The 22717-nt window shown below is 63.7% G+C and overlaps 1 protein-coding gene across 1 annotated transcript in view; it reads left to right on the top strand.

The window, feature by feature from the left end:
• Positions 1-22717, top strand: part of RASGRF1 (Ras protein specific guanine nucleotide releasing factor 1) — a 55403-nt gene that overhangs the window by 7639 nt on the left and 25047 nt on the right. The window contains 8 exon segments of the mRNA XM_070400480.1: positions 6095-6201; positions 7026-7173; positions 11079-11180; positions 11851-12104; positions 13686-13765; positions 15002-15195; positions 16973-17082; positions 21064-21182. Coding sequence (XP_070256581.1) covers positions 6095-6201; positions 7026-7173; positions 11079-11180; positions 11851-12104; positions 13686-13765; positions 15002-15195; positions 16973-17082; positions 21064-21182 — 1114 coding nt within the window.

Raw genomic sequence — 22717 nt, 5'->3', positions numbered from 1 at the left:
CTGGCCAGGGCCAACACCTGAGCTTTTGGCCCACCAACCACATAAAGATATGGGCTGGTGTGTGTGTGGGGGGGGGGGCGGGGGGTTGAGTTTATCATTCTCTGCCAAGATACATAGAGGGGCGGGGGGAGAGAAACACAATTAACCGCCGTGAAAACGTGTCACCGTGACTTCTGCCAGGTGGCTCCTGTGTCTGCCGGGGTCCCACGAGTGTTAGGGAACACTCACCGAGGCGTCCGCAGCCCACGGTCCCGATGCCCGGACTCCGTGGGAGCCTGGAGCCGGGGCCCGCGTGCAAGCAGCCAAGAACAGAGCTCGGCCCCCGGTGTTGATGTAGGAGCTGTGCCCGTGGACTGGGCAGGAGCCCAGAATGCTGCCAACGCCCAGACTCCTCCGGGAGGGCCACCGTCGTGCAGGGAGCAGCTGGGAGCCCTGGCCGCCCCCGCGGCCTGTCGCCCGCGCGGAGCGGGCCCTGCAGCCCCTCCATGGCACAGCCTCTGCTCCCCGCTCATCCCTGAGCGGCTCCGTGACTCCGCCTCTGACCACAGGTCTCCAGCCACACAGACTGGCTCGGGGTCCTGCTTCTGCCGCCTCCTGCAGAGCTCTCTGGGCCTCAGTTTCCCCATCGGCGAGATGGAGGCCGAAAGAGAGCCCCACCTGGCAGCCCTGTCCCGAGTAGTAACCTGGGTGCTGTGTGCCAAGTCCTAGCACAACACACAGTAGGTCTTCTCCATAAACTGCAGCTGGCACACAGCTTCCACCTTACAACCGGGTCCTCCTCGGGGACGCAGCGGCTCACCTGGGCCTCTGGCACGTCAACGCCGAGCCCAGACCCTGGACATAAAAATAGAATGGCTTGCCCTGGCTGATTTGGCTCAGTGGATAGAGTGTTGGCCTGCGGAATGAGGGGTCCCAGGTTCGATTCCGGTCAAGGGCATGTGCCTTGGTTGCGGGCACATCCCCAGTGAGGGATGTGCAGGAGGCAGCTGATCGATGTTTCTCTCTCATCGATGTTTCTGACTCTCTATCCTTCTCCCTTCCTCTCTGTAAAAAAACCAATAAAATATATTTTTTAAAAAAAGAAGAAGAAAGGGGGTTGCCCGGGGAGCCTGCTTCCTCCCTGGTGGCCACACAGCCCCCGGCCTGTTCGTCCGACCTCCTAAGTCCCTCTCAGACGCACCCACGTGCGTCCCCCTCTCCCTCCACCGCTCTAGCCCAGGCTGCTGTCGCCTCCCATCCGGACTTAGGTGTATTAGTCAGGACGGGCCGGGTTCTGCTGCAGTGACAACTGAGCCGCACCCTGAGCTTCGTGGGCAGCGGCGGGAGCGTCCAGTTCTCATCCCGCGAGAGCTCCGGGTGCGTGTCCGTGCCTTCCTGTCCAGCCGCCACCCAGATAGGCACCTTTGCAGGTGGCACCCTTGTGTCGATGAGCATGTCTGGGCGGCACCACGGCCACCCTGCAGTTGCTGGGGGGCGGAGGGAGACAGGCCCCTCGTTTGGCACACGGGGCTCAGATACACGGAGCTCATCTCAGATAGACGGATGAAGGGTCTCCTGCGTCCAGGCCCCGAGAGTCAGAGCTGGAACCCGGCCTCCCGGTTCCAGGGCCTTCGGATGAATGGACATCCAGGCCGACTGCTAACCTCAGCCATTCACCCACGGTCAAGACTCGATCTGGCCCGGCCGGCAGGGCTCAGCAGTTGAGCGTCGACCTGTGAACCAGGAGGTCAGGGTTCGATTCCCGGTCAGGGCACAGGCCCAGGTTGCAGGCTCCATCCCCAGTGGGGAGCGTGCAGAAGGCAGCCGGTCCATGATTCTCTCTCATCACTGATGTTTCTCTCTCCCTTCCTCTCTCTTCCTCTCTAAAATCAATAAAAATATTTTTTTATAAAAAAACCCAATCTCACTAACCCGGCCAAGCAAATGCAGAGCCAGCCTTTCCCCTGAAGAGTGAGCTAATTGTTTTCAACGAGGCACTTTTCCGAGTGGAGTTTTTATGTTTTCCAAATTGGGAAGTCCAACCCAGACCTGAAAATAAAAGCTGTTCGAAATTAATTTTAGAAGCGCGCGTGAATGGCATCTCTTGCTTCGACACACGGAAGCGGAAGGGCCGATGTGTCCAGGCAGGTTCCTTCGGCAAATGCCCAGAGAGGCGGCTGGAGGGAGGGGAGCGGCGGGCAGTGAGCGGGGTGACAGACGGGCAGAGGTGGGCGTGGGACTAGCCGGGTGTGACATCCGGGGTCTGGAGTCGTTCCTACGCACTAACACCGGGACCGCTCAGCGGGCCCCCAGGCTGTGGGTCAGGCCTCCTCCAAGGTTAACCCTGAGGGCTGGGGATATATATATGTGTATATATGTATATATGTATATACACACACACACACACATATATATACACAGACACACACATATACACACATACATACACAGACACACACATATACATACACACACACACATGCTTTGCCCTGGCCAGTATGGCTCAGTGGCTAGTGCGTCGGCCTGCGGACCAAAGGGTCCCGGGTTCGATTCTGGTCAAGGGCACGTACCTGGGTTGCAGGCTCCTCCCCGGCCCGGGCCCTGGTCGGGGCGCGTGCAGGAGGCAACCCATCGATGTGTCTCTCTCACATCGATGTTTCTCTCTGTCTCTCCCTCTCTCTTCCATTCTCTCAAAATCAATGGGAAAATATCCTCGGGGGAGGATTTAAAATAAATAAAATAAGTATATATGTTTTTATCGATGTCAGAGAGGAAGGGAGAGGGGGACTGAGATAAAGACATCCATGATGAGAGAGAATCACCGATCAGCTGCCTCCTGCACGCCCCCCACTGGGGATCGAGCCCACAACCTGGGCCTGTGCCCTGACCGGGAGTCGAACCGTGACCTCCTGGTTCATCGATCGAAGCTCAGCCACTGAGCCACGCCAGCCGGCCGGACAGGGCTGGGCTGGGTTTTGCCCGGGCTTTCCCGACCTCACATTACCCCCCCAGGCAGGTGGCGGGTAGAGCAGCCAGCGGCTCAGGCCAGGTGGGAGCCTGGGAGCCAGACGGGGGCTGAGCCAGGCACTCAGCTCCTAGCGGGGGGAGAGGATCATGAAGTGGGCCTAGCCCCCCTGTGCGGTCATATCAGGTGGGGGTTGGGGGGCAGGCGGGCACAGCCGGCGAGCAGGCCTTTGGGACACGCTGTGCCTGCGGCCCCACTGTGTACCAAGCACCGGGCGGGCAGTACAGCCAGGCCGGGAGGGGCCGCAGCGGGGAGCAAGCTGTGGAAGGGGTGAGAGGTCAGAAGACGCTCTTGGGGCGCCTGGCTGGGGTCAGGATGGGCTCCCCCTACAAGGGCTGCAGAGGAGAGTGGCTCCCCTGGGACCCTAAGGGTGAGGTGGAAAGGGGACCGGGGGTGTCTAGGAGGATGCAAGGAGGACCTGCATGGATGGCCCCTTAGGGAGGGAGGAGGGGAGAGAGAGGGATTCCAGGCCAGGGCATGTGCGTGCACACATATATGTGTGCGTGCACGTGCATGCACAGACATGCACACACATACGCGCACATGTGCATGCACACACATACACACGCACATGCACATACACATGTGCATGCACAGACATGCACGCACATACGCGCACATGTGCAAATACACACGCGCACACATACACATGTGCATGCACACACATACACGCACATGTGCACACACAGGCATGTGCGTATACACACGCACATGTGCATGCACAGACATGCACACACACACACCTGCATGGGACATGGGGCAGCATCTGGTAGGAGGGCTGCTGAGGCAGTGCCAGCCGGGACCGCAGCCCCCGAGGTGCCCAGCGGGGAGAGGCCGCCCTGGCTGACCTGGGCACTGGAGTGGGGCCTGGCAAGGGGCAGGGGGACCACGAGTGAGGGCACCCCCCCCCTCACCGACCCCCAGCCTCACGATATGACCTGCGAGGTGGGCGGTATCCTCCCCGAGTCGCGAAGAAGAGAAAACGCAGGAGCGAAGAGACCTAAAGAATAAACTCGAACCCCGGTCCCCATGGGACTCCCGGGAACACCGGGAGTGTTCTTCCGACAGATGCAAGTGGCAGGGTTCCATGGGGAACCGAGTTTGGGAACAGGTTCCCTTGCCGCAGGACTTGTCAGCGCCTTTACCGCGTGATGGAGCGTCGCGGGCGTGGTTCATGGAGCCCCGGGGGGGCCCACCCCCCGCTGGCCACTGTCACCACCAACATCTGCGGGGCCAAGCCGGTGCCCCCTGTGTGTGGCTCTTGCTGTCAATCAACAAAGAAGCCCGGCTCCTGCGGGCGGCGTTTCCTGGTCAGGAATCACACATTTGAGGGAACGGGAGGCCATTCAGAGCAGCTTATGCGACAGCAAGGACGGACTCTCTTGGAACCTGAGTCTCCGAGGCCTGGATATTAAGCAGCCGCGCCCACCCCTCCTCCACTCCAGTTCCCCGGTGCCCACCCCTCTGCTCCCCAGAACCGGGCCTCCTGTCGCCGAGAGGGCCTCGTTTCCGAGCGTGGCCCCCCGTCTCACCTGCCCACAGCCTCCTTCCCCTTCACACCCCAAGGCCACATCCGGGGCCCGACCGGGCGGTGGGTGCCCCGTGAAGGTTTATCATCCGGGCTCCTCTCTCTGCCTTCTCGCTGTGTGGCCTTAAGCAGGTGGCTCAACCTCTCTGAGCCTCAGACAATCATACCGGTTCCAGTGGGGGAAGGTGGGAATGCACAGGCCCTGGGAGACGAGCGTGAGAGCGTGAGAGAGGGGGGAGCGCTTGGGGACCCCCCGCGGCCCTGTGTTCTCCCTGCTTCCGTCTCGAGGGGGAGGGGCGCCCATTGGAGCCCCCCAACCCAGCAGATGACATTTCATGCTATCGCCCCAAGTATCTGTTTCCCAGGAAACAGGTGAGAGAGGGTGGCTGCGGCAACCCACAGGCTCACGCGCACACGCACGCACACATGCACACACGCACGCACACGCACCCTGGCTGCCACCCAGACTGACAGTTAACGGAAATGCAGTAATGTCAGCAGGAGCCGCCTCGGCCTGCTGCTCCCTGCCGCCCGGACACCCAGGGGACACCCAGGGATGGGGGACCAGGACGGCGCCCTCTCTGACCCATGGCCCCGCCATGACCTCTTCCGGATGGGTGGGCTGGCTTGAGGGTCCCGGCCTGCCCCCCACCCCCTGCCTGTCTCCTCTGGTTTCTCCAAGGGCCCCTACAGGCTGCCCCTAGCACATGACCGGTCACTCTGTCTCCTAGTTCCCTCTCAGCTAAAAGGCTGGCCCCTCAGCCCCAGTTTTTTCTCTTTTTTTATAAATTAACTAGAGGCCCGGTGCACGAATTTGTGCACCAGTCAGGTCCCTCGGCCTGGCCTGTGGGATTGGGCTGAAACGGGCTCTCAGACATCCCCCTAGGGGTCCCGGATTGCGAGGGGGCTCAGGCCAGGCCGAGGGACCCCACCGGTGCACAATCGGGGCTGGGGAGGGACCTGGGAGGTTGGACAGCTGGGGAGGGACCAAGGAAGGGCTCTGGGGCGTGTCTAGCCCATCTCACTCAATCCCGATCAGCCGGACCCCAGCAGCAAGCTAACCTACTGGTCAGAGTGTCTGCCCCCTGGTGGTCAGTGCATGTCATAGCGAGCGGTTGAGCGGCCTTAGCATATCATTAGCATATTACCCTTTGATTGGTTGAATGGACAACCAGACACTTAGCATATTAGGCTTTTATTATATAGGATGTTATTTTTTAACATTTTTATTGATTTCAGAGAGAGGAAGGGAGAGGGAGAGAGAGGTAAAACATCCATGATGAGAGAGAATCGTGGATCGGCTGCCTCCTGCACGCCCACACTGGGGGTCGGGCCCACAACCCGGGCAGGTGCCCTGGCCGGGAATCGAACAGTGACCTCCTGGTTCCTAGGTCGATGCTCATCGAGAGGGTGAGCGTGCTCCCCGGGCCCACGTCCCCACAGCCGCGGATAAGGAACCCGTGCCCGGCTGGGTGGCAGCGAGCGCTCTGCCAACAGCTCGCGGGGCAGGAGCCGCTGGTTCCGCGGACGCCCCGGTAACCGGAGCTCTCTTCTCGGTGCAGCATTATTTCACCGTGAACTTCAGCCACGAGAACCAGAAGGCCTTGGAGCTGCGGACTGAGGATGCCAAGGACTGTGACGAGTGGGTGGCGGCCATCGCTCATGCCAGGTGGGTCTCCCCCAGCCCCGGGGTCTGGGCACGAGTGGCAGAACCCTGATCCCGAGGGCCCGATCGGGCAGACCCCCGCCTTAGGACGAGGGAGGAAAACAGCGGAGGAGAGGAGGGGGGATGGGAGCTTGACAGAGACAAAGCTTTGGCATCAGAAGGTACCTGAGGTTCACCCTGGCTGGTGTAGCTCAGTGGGCAGAGCGTCGGCCAGGGGACGGAAGGGTCCCGGGTTCGATTCCGGTCAAGGGCACAGACCTCGGTTGCAGGCTCCTCCCTGGCCCGGACCGGGTCAGGGCGCATGCAGGAGGCAACCCATCGATGTGTTTTGATGTTTCTCTGTCTTTCCCTCTCTCTTCCACTCTTTCTAAAATTAATGGAAAAATATCCTCGGGTGAGGATAAGGAAAAAAAGAAAGAAAAGTTAAAAAAATATATATCAGTCCAGCCGATGCTGTGGTAGTGAAAGCCGAGGGTGTTTCTGGGACACCCCACCCGGTCGAGGCGAGGGTGGGGGGCAGGGAAAGTTCCGGGGACCCAGAGCTAAGCTAGGAAAGAGGACGGAGCTGGTCCAGGGAAGGGGGGGGCGGGCAGAGGATGCTTCAGACAGAAGATCTGTCTGTGCAAAGGCCCTGGGGTGTATGGGGTGGGGCAGGGGGCCAGGGCCCGTGGGAGGAAGCAGAGGTCAGAGTGCGGGGAAGGGGCTGGGCGACCAGTAGCAGCGTCCGGGGGAGACCCAGCGTTGTGCCCCTCTCCGGAGGGCAGTGGTGGGATCTCGGGGGCCGAGCGGGCCGAGTCTGACCCGCCGCCGCGGCCGTGTGCCCACAGCTACCGAGCGCTGGCCACGGAGCACGAGGCGCTGATGCAGAAGTACCTGCACCTGCTGCAGATCGTGGAGACGGAGAAGACGGTGGCCAAGCAGCTGCGGAGGCAGATCGAGGACGGGGAGGTCGAGATCGAGCGGCTGAAGGCAGAGGTGACTGCCCCGGGCCCCACGCCTGGCACCCAGGTTCCTCGGGATCAGGGGTGGGGGAGGGGAGGCCCTAGGATGGGCCGGGGGGGGGGCGGCTCCCCACCGCTGCCCTGCCAGCCTCCACCCCTGAAACCGGTGATGCTGGCCGAGTGGGACGGTCCATGGGGTCGGAGCTGGATTCAGATCCCACTTCTGACACCTAAACCTGCAACCCGGAGCGAACCCCCAACCTCTGTGTGCTGTGTGCCCCCCCTTATTTTTCTTTTAACACTAGAGGCCCGGTGCACAACATTTGTGCACTGGGGGCGGGGGGGGCTCTCGGCCTGGCCTGTGCCCTCTAAGCCAGTAGGCGGACATCCCCCAAGGGGTCCTCAGTGCTGCCTGGAACCTGCCTCTGGCTGAGCAGCGCTCCCCCTGTGGTGGCACTCCTCCTGCGTTGAGCATCTGCCCCCTCGTGGTCAGTGAATGTCATAGCAACCAATCCTTCCACCGTTCAGGCAATTTGCATATTAGCCTTTTATTATATAGGATATTTGTATTGACTTCAGAGAGGAAGGGAGAGGGAGAGAGAAACATCCATGATGAGAGAGAACCATGGATCGGCCACCTCCTGCACGCCCCACGCTGGGGACCGAGCCCGCAACCCGGGCCTGTGCCCTGACCGGGAATCGAACCCTGACCTCCTGGTTCCTAGGTCGACGCTCAGCCACTGAGCCACGCCAGCCGAGCATCTGTGCCTCCCCTTCTTATGGGCTTTTTTTTTTTACATCTAACCCTCAAGGCTGCGAGGTTATGTCTGGGTAGATTCCTAGTTTCTGTGACGACACGCACATTGAGTCAGCCTTCCGTGTTACCAGTCCAAGGCTCCGGGGGAGGGCGCTGCATGGCTTCTGGGCCTGCCGGCACCCGACCGCAATGCCCTTGTCACCCCCAGGCGTCCGTGCCTGGGGAACCCTCCCAGGCTCAGAGGCCCCCTCCTGGGGACTCCCTGCCCTGCCCGCCCCCCAGCCTGGCACATAGTAGGTGCTCAATAAGGGCGTTGGGCACATAGTAGGTGCTCGGTCAGGGCGCCGGGCTCTGAGGTGGGCACCAGAGAAGCAGAGGTCTGACTGTGGGTCACGGGGCGCAGTCGGCATGAGCATAGAGCTCAGGGGCTCCCGGCTCCGGAAGTGAGTCATTTCGTGGCCGACGTGGGTGTGGGCTGGTGTCGCTTCTGCCCTAAAGGGACTCGGGGGTTGGATTCGGGGGTTTGGAGGGCAGAGAAGGGGCGGGCGCAGGGGTGGTTGTGAGCCTGTGCGGGAGCGGAAGCCCATTTGTGGGAATTTCTTTTTTTTTTTTTTTTAATGTTTTTATTGATCTCAGAGAGGAAGGGAGAGGGAGAGAGAGAGAGAAACATCCACGATGAGAGAGCATCATGGATCAGCTGCCTCCTGCACGCCCCACACTGGGCATCGAGCCCACAACCCGGGCCTGTGCCCTGACCGGGAATCGAACCGTGACCTCCTGGTTCATGGGTCGATGCCCAACCCCTGGGTCCATTTGTGGGCGTTAGGAGCAATGTTTCCAACTGAGCGCCTCGCCCTCGGGGCAGAGACTCTGCAGGGCCGGCTGGTGGAGCTCTAGGGCCACCGTGGCTCAGTGGCTCTCGCACACGCACACCCCGCGGGGCGCCTGTCCGCTCTGGACCGGCTCCAGGACGCGGAAGCACAGAGCCCACGGCCCGGGAGGTGGCCGCCAGGTGGCAGGAGGCACCGAGAAGCCGGGGAGTGACAGGCGGCCCCGTGACAAAGCAAGGTCTTACCAGGTCAGAGCTGGGAGGGCTCTGAAGACATGGAGGGCCTCAGGTCACCATCCGCACTGGAGGCCGGGCCCAGACCTGGACCTTGCGGCTCAGACGCCCTGCAAGTTACCTCTCCCCGCGGCGAAGGTCAGCGGATTAAAGGGTGCACGTTAGGCCCGGCCGGCGTGGCTCGGTAGTTGAACGCTGACCTATGAACCAGGAGGTCACGGTTCGATTTCCAGTCAGGGCACATGTCCTGGTTGCAGGCATGTGATCCCAGCAGGGGAGCGTGCAGGAGGCAGCCCATCCATGATTCTCTCTCATCATTGATGTTTCTCTCCCTCTCTCCCTTCCTCTTTAAATCGATAAAAATATATATATAAAAAAAAAAGCCAGTCTTGGGGGAGAGGGGGGAGACAAGTGGGCAACTGAGACTCAAGGTACACACCATCCCTTCTGCTCAAATTCCTCCTGTGCCAGAGCCACCTGTTGGGCTCCTATCTGCCCTGCAAAACCTCTTGTGGAAAGCCCTTCCCATTTCCGCGGGGGCAGCCAGAGCTGGGCGCTCGCCGGCGAGCTGGGCTGTGAGCCAGTCCCAGCTCCCCACGGCCTCCACGGACGAGGTCAGCAGGGCAGCTCCGGATGCCACGCCAGCAAACCAGGGTCCAAAGCCGGCCCATCCACCCCCAAGGGGGCCTGCCAGGGTGAGAGCAAGGCTGGCTCCCTGAGCTCCCCGGGGCTCCTCCCAGGGGTGGGCCCTGGGTGGCCCAGACCCCTGGAGGGCCCCCTCCCTGCTGGCTCCCCGCTTTGCAGAGCTCTGCCCGCCCAGCCTGATGCTTAACTAAGGCTCCGGGCTGCCCGCTTCGCTGAGCACAGAGTGGAGAGCCTGGCCTAATTACATCTATTTTTTGACCTGGTCCCTGCTGAGTGGGTGTCCTGGAATACCTCTTCCCTTAGAGGAGTGCCACTGATTTTAAATACATACACACGCACACACATGTACGCACACATACACGGACACACGCATGCACACGCACACACACGTCACCCAACTAAAGGGAAAAGGGTGCCAGGCGCAAATCCCAAAACTTGTGAAGAGCCCTAGCCGGCTTGGCTCAGTGGATAGAGCCCGGCCTGCAGACTGAAGGGTTGCAGGTTCGATTCCGGTCAAGGGCACAGGCCTGGGTTGCGGGCTCAGTCCCCAGTGGGGGGGTGCAGGAGGCAGCTGATCGATGATTCTCTCTCATCATTGCTGTTTCTGTCTCTCTCTCCCTTTCCCTTCCTCTCTGAAATCAATAAAAATATATTTAAAAAAAAAAAAAAAAAAAAACTCGTGAAGAAAGCAGACTACCAGCCCCGGCCGACATGGCTCAGGGGTTGAGCGTCGACCTAGGAACCAGGAGGTCAGGGTTTGATTCCCGGTCAGGGCACAGGCCTGGGTTGCGGGCTCCATCCCCAGTGGGAGGTGTGCAGGAGGCAAGTGGTCGATGATTCTATCTCATCATGGATGTTTCTCTCGCTCTCTTCCTCTCCCTTCCTCTCTCAGAAATCAATAAAAACATATTTTATTTTTTAAAATATATTTTACTGATTTCCGAGAGAGGAACGGAGAGGGAGAGAAAGAGAAACATCAATGATGAGAATCATGGACAGGCTGCCTCCTGCACGTCTCCCACTGGGGACTGAGCCCGCAACCCAGGCACGTGCCCGGAGTTGAATTGAACCCGGGACCCTTCAGTCCGCAGGCCGACGCTCTATCCACTGAGCCACACTGGCCAGGGCAATAAAAACATATTTTTTAAAAACTGGCTAAGATGGCAAACTATGTTGCAGACATCTGACCCCAATAAAAACCCAAACGTAAAGGCAGCCATAGTTGAGGCATCGGGCACAGATCCAGGCCCGGCTCCCAGGGCACAGGGGACAGGTGCTGCCTGCAGCCCAGGGAGCTGAAGGGCATTGCCCAAGGTCACTCGGAGCCAGAGCCCAGCAGCCTGGGACGCAGGTGGGCTGGTCCCCGCCTCCGCCCCGCTCAGATGTCTGGCTCAAGGACCTCCCACAGAGCCAGGGGCCTCAGCTTCCCACGCGGCCGTGACCCTCGGGGCGGCTGACCTCTGTTTCTTCACAGATCGCGTCCCTGCTCAAGGACAACGAGCGGATCCAGTCCACCCAGACCACCGTGACCAGTGACCCCGGCGACGAGGACAGCGACATCAAGAAGATTAAGAAGGTCTGTACCGCCCAGCCCTCTGCCCACCCGTGGGCCAGGCCTGGAGTCCAGTGGCCCACAGGCTCAGAGGCACCCAGCACCTTGCCCGTGACCTTGCACTCCCGAGCCCTGGTCCCCGAGTGTGCGCCCTGGTCCCCGTGTGTATCCCCTGGTCCCCGCATGTGCGCCCTGGTCCCCGAGTGTGAGCCCTGGTCCCTGCTCACCTTGGTCCCCGCGTGTGCGCCCTGGTCCCCGCCTGTGCGCCCTGGTCCCTGCGTGTGCGCCCTGGTCCCCGTGTGTGCGCCCTGGTCCCCGCGCGTGCGCCCTGGTCCCCGCGTGTGCGCCCTGGTCCCCGTGTGTGCGCCCTGGTCCCTGTGTGTGCACCCTGGTCCCCGCGTGTGCGCCCTGGTCCCTGCTCACTTTGGTCCCCGCGTGTGCGCCCTGGTCCCTGCTCACTTTGGTCCCCGCGTGTGCGCCCTGGTCCCTGCTCACTTTGGTCCCCGCGTGTGCGCCCTGGTCCCTGCTCACTTTGGTCCCCGCGTGTGCGCCCTGGTCCCTGTGTGTGTCCCCTGGTCCCCGCGCGCCCGAGGGTGTGGGGCAGGCACTGGGTGGTCCCGCCCTGGGCGGGGTGGGGGGCTCCCTGCCCACCCCGTCGACCCCGCAGCACTGAGGCCCCGCCCCGCACGCCCAGGTGCAGAGCTTCCTGCGCGGCTGGCTGTGCCGCCGCAAGTGGAAGACGGTGATCCAGGACTACATCCGGTCGCCGCACGCCGACAGCATGCGCAAGCGCAACCAGCTGGTGTTCAGCATGCTGGAGGCCGAGGCCGAGTACGTGCAGCAGCTGCACATCCTGGTCAACAACTTCCTGCGCCCGCTGCGCATGGCCGCCAGCTCCAAGCGGCCGCCCATCACGCACGACGACGTCAGCAGCATCTTCCTCAACAGGTGGGCGGGCCCCAACCCCCACGCCAAACCCCCACTCCAACCCCCACCCCAAACCCCCCACCCGGTGCCCCACCGCGGGGGCCGCACCCGCGCCGGCCTCCCGGGGACCCCGGCGCGCACAGCCGCGTCCCACCCGGTGCGGAGGTGGGCGCAGAGGAGGAAACCGAGGCCTGGGAGGAAGGCCGGCGCCCAGGCCACGTGGAGGAAGCCACGCCCCCCAACCGTGTGGATTGGGGGGCAGGAGGGCAAAGGGGGCCCCCACGGTGTACGTCTAAGGGCTGGTTCTGAGCGCGGCCAGGATCGCGCCCCCTCCCCCCATCAGGGGACATGTGTCCATGTTCGGGGACGTTTTAAAAATATTTTTTTTTTATTGATTTCAGAGCGGAAGGGAGAGAGAGAGAGAGAGAGAGACATCCATGATGAGAGAGAAACATCAACATGGACCGGCTGCCTCCTGCACGCCCCCCACTTGGGGATGGAGCCCCAATCCGGGCCTGTGCCCCGAGGGGAACCGAACCCTGACCTCCTGGTTCATGGGTCGATGCTCAGCCCCTGAGCCGCGCGGCCGGGCCCCTCTGTGGCAGCAGCCACCACACTGAGTGGTGGTGTCCTTCGTGCCTGGTCCCCACGGGTGTGCGATGGTGCTGTGGGCAGAGGCAGGGCCGTGGAGGCAGCTGCCCCCAGATGCACAAATCAGCGGCTCCCCTCACACCGGCCAGGGACCCCCCAGCTTCCGAGAGGCCACACCGTAAGCGTGTGAGACCTTGTGGGCCAGTGGGGCTCTGTCAAAACTGACCATTCAGCCCCGGCCGGGCAGCTCAGTCGGCGAGAGGGTCTGTCACGAAGCACCAAGCTTTCGGGTTCGATCCCCGGTCAGGGCGCAGACGAGAATCCACCGACGAATGCATCCGTCGGGAACAACAAATCAATGTTTCTCTCTCTCTCTCCTAAATCAATACATTAAAAAGAAAAAAAAAAACTGCCCTGGCCGTGTGGCTCAGTGGATAGCGTGTCGGCCTGCAGACCCACGGATCCCGGGTTCGATTCCAGTCAAGGGCACATACCTCCATCGCAGGCTCCTCCCCGGCCCGGGGTGCCCTGGTCGGGGCGCGTGCAGGAGGCAGCCCATCGAGGTGTCTCTCCCACATCGATGTTTCTCTCTGTCTCTCCCTCTCGCTTCCACTCTCCCTAAAAATCCATGGAAAATACCCTCAGGGGAGGATTAAAAAAAAAAAAAACCTCGCCCTGGCCAGCGAGTGACAACGGGTTCGACCCCAGGTCTCGCCTGTGATGCCCCAGCCCCTCGGGGGGCCTCCCTCCCGGGCGGGCGACCCCAACGCTCTGATGTCTCCTCTGGAAACTCCTAGTCCTTTTTGAACAGGGGGCTCCCGTATTCCCTCCGCTCCGGGCCCCCCCAAATTACAGTCCGGGGGACCCAAGGGGTTTTCATAGCAGGTCTCGCTGGGAAAGGGGTTTGCTGCTGGAGTCTCCCCGGGACCCCCGAGCTGTGTACACCTGGGGGGGAGGCACCCCGGGGCAGGAGCTCTGGGGGTCCCCCCTGACCCCCCCTTTTCCCTCCAGCGAGACCATCATGTTCCTGCACCAGATCTTCTACCAGGGCCTGAAGGCGCGGATCTCCAACTGGCCCACGCTGGTCCTGGGTGAGTCCCGGCCCCCCATCCGCGGGGTCCCCCCCTCCAGGGCCACCCTCCAGGCCGGGGCACGTCCCTCCTTCCGGGGGGGACACCCAGAGGCCCCTGAGGAGCCCCCGGAAGCCCTGAGAGGGATCCGGGAGGACAGACAAGTCGGACAGAAGAAGCTGTTACTGGAGGAGGTGACAGCATCTCCCGTTTATAAATAACTGGAGGCCCGGTGCAGGAATTCATGCACAGGTGGGGTCCCTCGGCCTGGCCGGTGATCGAGGCCTATTGGGGGGCTGGCCGGCCTGGGGGAGGGGCCGTGAGAGGTTGGCTGTGGGAGCGCACTGACCGCCAGGGGGCAGCTCCTGCCTTGAGCATCTGCCCCCTGGTGGTCAGTGCACGTCATAGCGACCGGTCGTTCAGGTCATACAGTTGTAATGGTCCCTTAGGCTTTTATATATATAGATGTCCGTGTGCCCGTGGCTCTGCCTCCCAGGACCCCGCTGTGCACGGGGTTTCCTTCCAGGGCCTCTCTGTGCGTGGGTCTCAGGACTGTTGTCCCCCCCCCCCTGGCCCCCCATTTTGCGTGATTGTGAACGCACTGCATACGGGATTCGGGTCTTGCTGTGGGCATTTGTAACGGGTCTGCGAGGCGGGGTGCACGGCACAGCACCCCCTACACCTGTCCCCCGGGCCACGTGTCAGACTCGACAGGGCCCAGCTCTCCAAATACGGTGTGCTCAGTGGTTAGAGCGCCGGCCCATGGACGGAAGGGTCCTGGGTTCGAGTCCAGTCACGGGCGTGTGCCTTCTTGGCAGGCTCAATCCCCGGCCCTGGTCGGGGCGGGTGCGGGAGGCAACCAATTGATGTGTCTCTCTCCCATCGACGTTCCTCTCTCTCTCTCTCCCCCTTCCCTTCCGCTCTCTCTTAAATATCAATGGGGGGGGATTAACAAAAAGATATCTGAGGTTCTGGTGGGACCCCTACGTCGGGGGCCTCCTCCCTGGCCAGCGTCGCCTCCAAAGGCAGGGTCTCTCTGGGGGGAGGGGCCTGGGGCACCTGTCTGTCTCCGGGGGGAGGGGCTGCCCGCTGCCCCCCGCCGACCCGGCTGACCCCGCCGACCCGGCTGCCCCCGCCGACCCCCGCCGACCCCCGCCGACCCCGCTGCCCCCCGCCGACCCCCGCTGCCCCCGCCGACCCCCGCCGACCCCGCTGCCCCCCGCCGACCCCGCTGACCCCCGCCGACCCCGCCCCCAGCCGACCTGTTCGACATCCTGCTGCCGATGCTGAACATCTACCAGGAGTTCGTGCGCAACCACCAGTACAGCCTGCAGATCCTGGCGCACTGCAAGCAGAACCGCGACTTCGACAAGCTGCTCAAGCACTACGAGGCCAAGCCCGACTGCGAGGAGCGGACGCTGGAGACGTTCCTCACCTACCCCATGTTCCAGGTGTGTCCCCCCCCCCCATCCCAGGTGCGTCCCTGCCCCCCACCCCATGTTCCAGGTGCGTCCACCCCCACCCCCATCCCAGGTGTGTCCTCACCTACCCCATGTTCCAGGTGCGTCCCCCCGCCCCCCATCCCAGGTGTGTCCTCACCTACCCCATGTTCCAGGTGCGTCCTCCCCCACCCCCATCCCAGGTGCGTCCCCACCCACCCCCATCCCAGGTGCGTCCCCCCCCACCCCCATCCCAGGTGCGTCCCCCCCCACCCCCATCCCAGGTGTGTCCCCCCCCCACCCCCATCCCAGGTGCGTCCCCCCCCGACCCCCCATCCCAGGTGCGTCCCCACCTACCCCATGTTCCAGGTGCGTCCCCACCACCCCCATCCCAGGTGTGTCCCCACCCACCCCATGTTCCAGGTGTGTCCCCCCCACCCCCATCCCAGGTGCGTCCCCACCTACCCCATGTTCCAGGTGTGTCCCCCCCCCACCCCCATCCCAGGTGCGTCCCCACCCACCCCATGTTCCAGGTGCGTCCCCACCACCCCCATCCCAGGTGCGTCCCCACCTACCCCATGTTCCAGGTGTGTCCCCCCCCCACCCCCATCCCAGGTGCGTCCCCACCCACCCCATGTTCCAGGTGTGTCCCCCCCACCCCCATCCCAGGTGCGTCCTCACCTACCCCATGTTCCAGGTGCGTCCCCCCCCCACCCCCATCCCAGGTGCGTCCTCACCTACCCCATGTTCCAGGTGCGTCCCCCCCACCCCCATCCCAGGTGCGTCCCCCCCCCACCCCCATCCCAGGTGCGTCCTCACCTACCCCATGTTCCAGGTGCATCCCCCCCCACCCCCATCCCAGGTGCGTCCCCCCCACCCCCATCCCAGGTGCGTCCTCACCTACCCCGTGTTCCAGGTGCATCCCCCCACCACCCCCATCCCAGGTGCGTCCCAGCCCCCCATGTTCCAGGTGTGCCCTCCCCCCACCCCCCATCCCAGGTGCGTCCCAGCCCCCCATGTTCCAGGTGTGCCCTCCCCCCACCCCCATCCCAGGTGCGTCCCAGCCCCCCATGTTCCAGGTGTGCCCTCACCCCACCCCCATCCCAGGTGCGTCCCAGCCCCCCATGTTCCAGGTGTGCCCTCACCCCACCCCCCCACCCCAGGTGCGTCCCAGCCCCCCATGTTCCAGGTGTGCCCTCACCCCACCCCCCCACCCCAGGTGCGTCCCAGCCCCCCATGTTCCAGGTGTGCCCTCACCCCACCCCCCACCCCAGGTGCGTCCCAGCCCCCCATGTTCCAGGTGTGCCCTCCCCCCACCCCCATCCCAGGTGCGTCCCAGCCCCCCATGTTCCAGGTGTGCCCTCACCCCACCCCCCATCCCAGGTGCGTCCCAGCCCCCCATGTTCCAGGTGTGCCCTCCCCCACCACCCCCATCCCAGGTGCGTCCCAGCCCCCCATGTTCCAGGTGTGCCCTCCCCCCACCCCCACCCCAGATGCGTCCTCACCTACCCCGTGTCCCAGGTGGGCCGCCCTGTGGGGCTCCCGTAGCCACGCAGGGAGAGCCCAGGCCCTGCCATGCCTGCTCGGGGCTGGAGGACAGCGGGGCTGGGGGAGGGTGCCCCACAGCGCAGGCGTGGTGGGAAGGCCGGGGCAGCTCCCTCAGGGGCCCTGTCCCTCCTGGCCCCAGGCACCCCAGGCCCTGCCCCTGCAGGTGTCCTCGGAGCTGAGCGAACCTTCCCAATGCTGCCCTGTCCCTCCGTCCCTCACCCCCCGCCCCCCGCCCCCCCAGATCCCCAGGTACATCCTGACGCTGCACGAGCTCCTGGCGCACACCCCCTACGAGCACGTGGAGCGGAACAGCCTGGACTACGCCAAGTCCAAGCTGGAGGAGCTGTCCCGGTGAGCGCAGCCCGACCCCACCCGGGTGCCCCCTGACCCCCCGCCCCGGGGTGCTGGGCCCACAGGGGAGCTCCTGCTCAGGGCAGGATTCGAGGTGACGGAGGGCGGGGGGAGCAGTGCCTGGTTCACAGCCCAGGCCCACGTGGGCGGAAGGCCCAGCTCACTCGGGGTCAGGTCCCAGGCAGGGCCACCTCCTCCATCTCCGGTGTCAGCATGTCCCGGGGGGGGGGGCCTGGGGGCGGGCCTTCCTGTGCCCAAGGCCCCCATCACCCCAGACCGTGTCCAAGGGGGACACGCCAAGGCCCCTCTCAGCCCCTGAAGCCTGGGGGCCTCCTGCCGGGCAGAGGGGGGCAGGGGAGACCAGGGAGGGGGCGCTGCCCACCCCAGGCCGCAGGGTCGCCGCCTGCACCCCGGTGGCCCGGTGGCGGGGGAGGTGAGCAGGAGGGTCCGGCCCCTGGGCGTGTGTTGAAGCTGGAGTTGCTGACGGGTCCGACGTGGGGAGGGAGACAGGCCGAGTCAGGGCCGGGTGAGCAGACGAGAAGGGTGGGGGAGGGTGTGCAGGGAGGAGGGACCACGAACCCGGGTACCAGATCCCACACACACGTTCCAACGGGGGCTCCCGGCCCAGAGGGACGCCTGACCCAGGGCACCTGTCACAGGGCGGGCACAGGTGCAGGCACAGGGCGGGCACAGGTGCAGGCACAGGGCGGGCACAGGGCGGGCACAGGTGCAGGCACAGGGCGGGCACAGGGCGGGCACAGGTGCAGGCACAGGGCGGGCACAGGGCCGGCACAGGTGCGGGCACAGGGCGGGCACAGGGCAGGCACAGGTGCAGGCACAGGGCGGGCACAGGGCGGGCACAGGTGCAGGCACAGGGCGGGCACAGGGCGGGCACAGGGCAGGCACAGGTGCAGGCACAGGGCGGGCACAGGGCGGGCACAGGTGCAGGCACAGGGCGGGCACAGGGCGGGCACAGGTGCAGGCACAGGGCGGGCACAGGGCGGGCACAGGTGCAGGCACAGGGCGGGCACAGGGCGGGCACAGGTGCAGGCACAGGGCGGGCACAGGGCAGGGAGCACCTAGCTGCCCAAGCATGTGGCCTAAGAAGCTGACCGGGTCCCCCAGGGCCCCCGCGTGCAGCCCACTCTGTGTCCTCTCGGATCAGGGGCTAAGGTGACCCGCCTCCCTCCCTCATGTGCCGGCACCGCCCTGGCCGGGTTGCTCAGTGGATAGAGCCCCGGCCCTCGGACTGAAGGGTCCCGGGTTCTGTATCTCGGATTAGGAACCAGCTGTGTGTCCAGCGTCCCTCCCACACCGGCCTGAACCTACAAGTTCACCGAGGTCAGACTCAGCTGAACTAGAGCTGCATCGCCAGGCCCTCCCGTAATGAGCCCGTTTAGAGCCGGGATCTTAAAAACCAACATAGAAGAGGGTTCCTGGGGAAAAAAAAAAAAAAATACCAAGGCCCTGAGACGGAGTCGGCGGGAAACTTGTTCAGACCGTCGCTCAAAAACGACAAACCAGCCCTGGCCGGTGTTGCTCAGTGGATAGAGCGTCAGCCTGCGGACTGAGGGGTCCCGGGTTCCATCCCGGTCCAGGGCACAGGCCCTGATTGTGGGCTCCATCCCCAGTGGGGGGGCGTGCAGGAGGCAGCCGATCCATGATTCTCTCTCACCATGGATGTTTCTATAACTCTCTCTCCCTTCCTCTCTGAAATCAGTAAAAATATATTTTTAAAAAGTGACAAACTGGCCAAAACCGGTTTGGCTCGGTGGATAGAGCATCGGCCTGCGGATTGAAGGGTCCCAGGTTCGATTCCGGTCAAGGGCATATACCTTGGTTGCCGGCACATCCCCAGTAGGAGGTGTGCAGGAGGCAGCTGATCGATGTTTCTCTCTCATCGATGTTTCTAACTCTCTATCCCTCTCCCTTCCTCTCTGTAAAAAATCAATAAAAATATATTTAAAAAAAAAAAAAAAGTGACAAACTGGTTTCTGAAACCAAGTTTGCACAGTTGGCCACGAACTTGTGTGTTCCGCCTTCACAAATGGGCATTTTTTTTCCCCAAAAAAAGTGAGTGAATGCTGCCGCCCTGTGGACAGGAGCGGTATTGCAGGGACAGAAAAGAGGGGGGACTTGATCTGTTTCTCAGACGGGGACGCACGCAGCCAAGTCCCCTCCCAGCCCCGGCAGCACCTACAAAACCCACCCAGTGGGTTTGTCCCTGCGCCGGCGGCACTGCCGTGGCCTCTGACAATAAGCCAAGCCCCAGCCAGGATTTTTTAAAAAAAACAGCCAAAGCCCGGCCGGTGTGGCTCAGTGGATAGAGCGTCGGCCTGCGGACTGAAGGGTCCCGGGTTCGATTCCGGTCAAGGGCATGTACCTTGGTTGCGGGCACATCCCCAGTGGGAGATGTGCAGGAGGCAGCTGATCGATGTTTCTAACTCTCTATCCCTCTCCCTTCCTCTCTGTAAAATATCAAAATACATTTTTAAAAAATATAGCCGAAGCCCAGCTGGCATGGCTCAGTGGTTGAGCGTCGACCCAGGAACCCAGAGGTCATGGGTTCGATTCCCGGTCAGGGCACAGGCCCGGGTTGCGGGCTCGATCCCCAGGGTGAGCCGTGCAGGAGGCAGTTGATCCATGATGTTTTTCTCTCACCCGTGTTTTTATCTCTGTTCCTCTCCCTCCCTCTCTCTCTAAAAGTCAACTTAAACGTTATTTTAAAAAATAATAAGTTTAAAAACAGCCATATAAGAGAATTCAGTGGGGATGGGACCACAAGTATAGAAGCCCTCAGGAGGGGTGAGAAGGGAGAGGGAGAGAGAGAGAAACATCCATGATGAGAGAGAACCATGGACCGGCTGCCTCCTGCACGCCCCACACTGGGGATCGAGCCGGCAACCTGGGAATGTGCCCTGAGCGGGAATCGAACCCTGACCTCCTAGTTCCTAGGTCGGCGCTCAACCACTGAGCCACGCCGGCCAACTTCCCTCCCCGACGCACCGGAACCCACAGAACTAAGTAAAGTCATTCTTGCCTGAGCCGGCTGCATTGCCGGGTTCTCCAACAATAAGCCATCCCGGAGCCAGGATAAAGGAAACAGCCCCATGAAGGGCTCAGAAGGGGGAAGGAGTAAGTGCAAAGGCCCTGGGGCACGTCTCCAGATTTCTCCTCCCCCGCCACCCCCCAATGACCCACTGCTTTCCTCAGGCTCCTGGGAACTCATGGAGGCTCTGAGCAAAGTCCAAGACGCTGGCCCTCTTACCCAATAGTCTTTGTAAAAAGCAGGTCGATGGCGCCACCTCGTGGACACAAGCGAAATGCAGCCATCAGAACAGGGATAGTTGTCCGTGTTCTCAGACTGGGGGGGAGCTGTGTCCTATTTCTCTCTCAGACGAGCCAGAATTCACAGAAATAACTGAAGTTGGTGCTCCCCGAGCCAGCTGCGGTGCCCTGTCCTCCAGAAATAAGCCATTCCAGACCCATTATTAACGAAAACGGCCGCATATAGAGCATCGAGGGGCACTGCACAGGACGTGCAAAGGCCCTGGGGCAGAAATGAAGCCGGTTTCTTCTGTGGGTGGACAGGGCTGGTGGTCAGATGGACGAGGGGCCAGTTAATGAACTAGGGACGTCTCCTGTACGTCCATCTTCCTCCCCCTGCTGCTGTCTCTGCCTCCCACGTTTCAGACTTTTAAATCCCAGAGGCCAGCGTCTTAGCTGTTCACCCCCCATCTCCTTTTCTCGGACACATCGCCCGCCTCCTGGGCTGTGGGAGACAATATGAGATCAGACCTCAGTGCCCAGCACACTGGGCTCTTTCCTGCTCCCGACCCCTTTGTGGGGGGCCCCGCTGAGAATTGGGGGTGCCAGGCTTTCTCCCCAGACCTGGCTGGGCCCGGCACCCCTCCCTCCCGGGGCGGCTGCCCGAGCTGCGTCCGACCGCGCCACCCCCCCCGCCCCCCGTCCGTCCCCCAGGATCATGCATGACGAGGTGAGCGAGACAGAGAACATCCGGAAGAACCTGGCCATCGAGCGCATGATCATCGAGGGCTGCGAGATCCTGCTGGACACCAGCCAGACCTTCGTCAGGCAAGGTGGGCCCTGCGCCAGCCCGGGCTGGGGGGGCGGGGGGCTCGGCCTCTCTGGCTGCTGTGGCTCCCGCGCCTGCCAGCGTGACCGCGGGTCCCCAGGGCTGGGGGGAGTGGCCGCGGGTCCCCAGGGCTGGGGGGAGTGACCGCGGGTCCCCAGGGCTGGGGGGGAGTGACCACAGGGTCCCCAGGGTGGGGGGAGTGACCACAGGGTCCCAGGGTGGGGGAGTGACCGCGGGTCCCCAGGGTGGGGGGAGTGACCGCGGGTCCCCAGGGTGGGGGGAGTGACCGCGGGTCCCCAGGGTGGGGGGAGTGACCGCGGGTTCCCAGGGTGGGGGGAGTGACCACAGGGTCCCCAGGGTGGGGGAGTGACCACAGGGTCCCCAGGGTGGGGGGGAGTGACCTCGGGTCCCCAGGGTGGGGGGGAGTGACCTCGGGTCCCCAGGGTGGGGGGAGTGACCGCGGGTCCCCAGGGTGGGGGGAGTGACCTCGGGTCCCCAGGGTGGGGGGAGTGACCTCGGGTCCCCAGGGTGGGGGGAGTGACCACGGGTCCCCAGGGCTGGGGGGAGTGACCACAGGGTCCCCAGGGTGGGGGGAGTGACCGCGGGTCCCCAGGGTGGGGGAGTGACCACAGGGTCCCCAGGGTGGGGGAGTGACCGCGGGTCCCCAGGGTGGGGGGAGTGACCACAGGGTCCCCAGGGTGGGGGAGTGACCGCGGGTCCCCAGGGCGGGGGAGTGACCTCGGGTCCCCAGGGTGGGGGGAGTGACCTCGGGTCCCCAGGGTGGGGGGAGTGACCGCGGGTCCCCAGGGTGGGGGGGAGTGACCTCGGGTCCCCAGGGTGGGGGGAGTGACCTCGGGTCCCCAGGGTGGGGGGAGTGACCGCGGGTCCCCAGGGTGGGGGGAGTGACCGCGGGTCCCCAGGGTGGGGGGAGTGACCACGGGTCCCCAGGGCTGGGGGGAGTGACCACAGGGTCCCCAGGGTGGGGGGAGTGACCGCGGGTCCCCAGGGTGGGGGGAGTGACCTCGGGTCCCCAGGGTGGGGGGAGTGACCTCGGGTCCCCAGGGTGGGGGGAGTGACCACGGGTCCCCAGGGCTGGGGGGAGTGACCACAGGGTCCCCAGGGTGGGGGGAGTGACCGCGGGTCCCCAGGGCGGGGGGAGTGACCGCGGGTCCCCAGGGTGGGGGGAGTGACCGCGGGTCCCCAGGGTGGGGGGAGTGACCACAGGGTCCCAGGGTGGGGGAGTGACCACAGGGTCCCCAGGGCTGGGGGGAGTGACCTCGGGTCCCCAGGGTGGGGGGGAGTGACCTCGGGTCCCCAGGGTGGGGGGGAGTGACCGCGGGTCCCCAGGGTGGGGGGAGTGACCTCGGGTCCCCAGGGTGGGGGGAGTGACCTCGGGTCCCCAGGGTGGGGGGAGTGACCACGGGTCCCCAGGGCTGGGGGGAGTGACCACAGGGTCCCCAGGGTGGGGGGAGTGACCGCGGGTCCCCAGGGCGGGGGAGTGACCGCGGGTCCCCAGGGCGGGGGAGTGACCGCGGGTCC

Source organism: Myotis yumanensis, unplaced genomic scaffold (genome assembly GCF_028538775.1).
Source record: "Myotis yumanensis isolate MYYU_CA2020_CCGP unplaced genomic scaffold, mMyoYum1.0.hap1 SCAF_20, whole genome shotgun sequence".
In the NCBI taxonomy this organism is placed as follows: Eukaryota; Metazoa; Chordata; class Mammalia; order Chiroptera; family Vespertilionidae; genus Myotis; species Myotis yumanensis.
The sequence above is the reverse complement of the archived record's forward strand: the minus strand, read 5'-3'. Positions and strand labels throughout refer to the sequence as shown.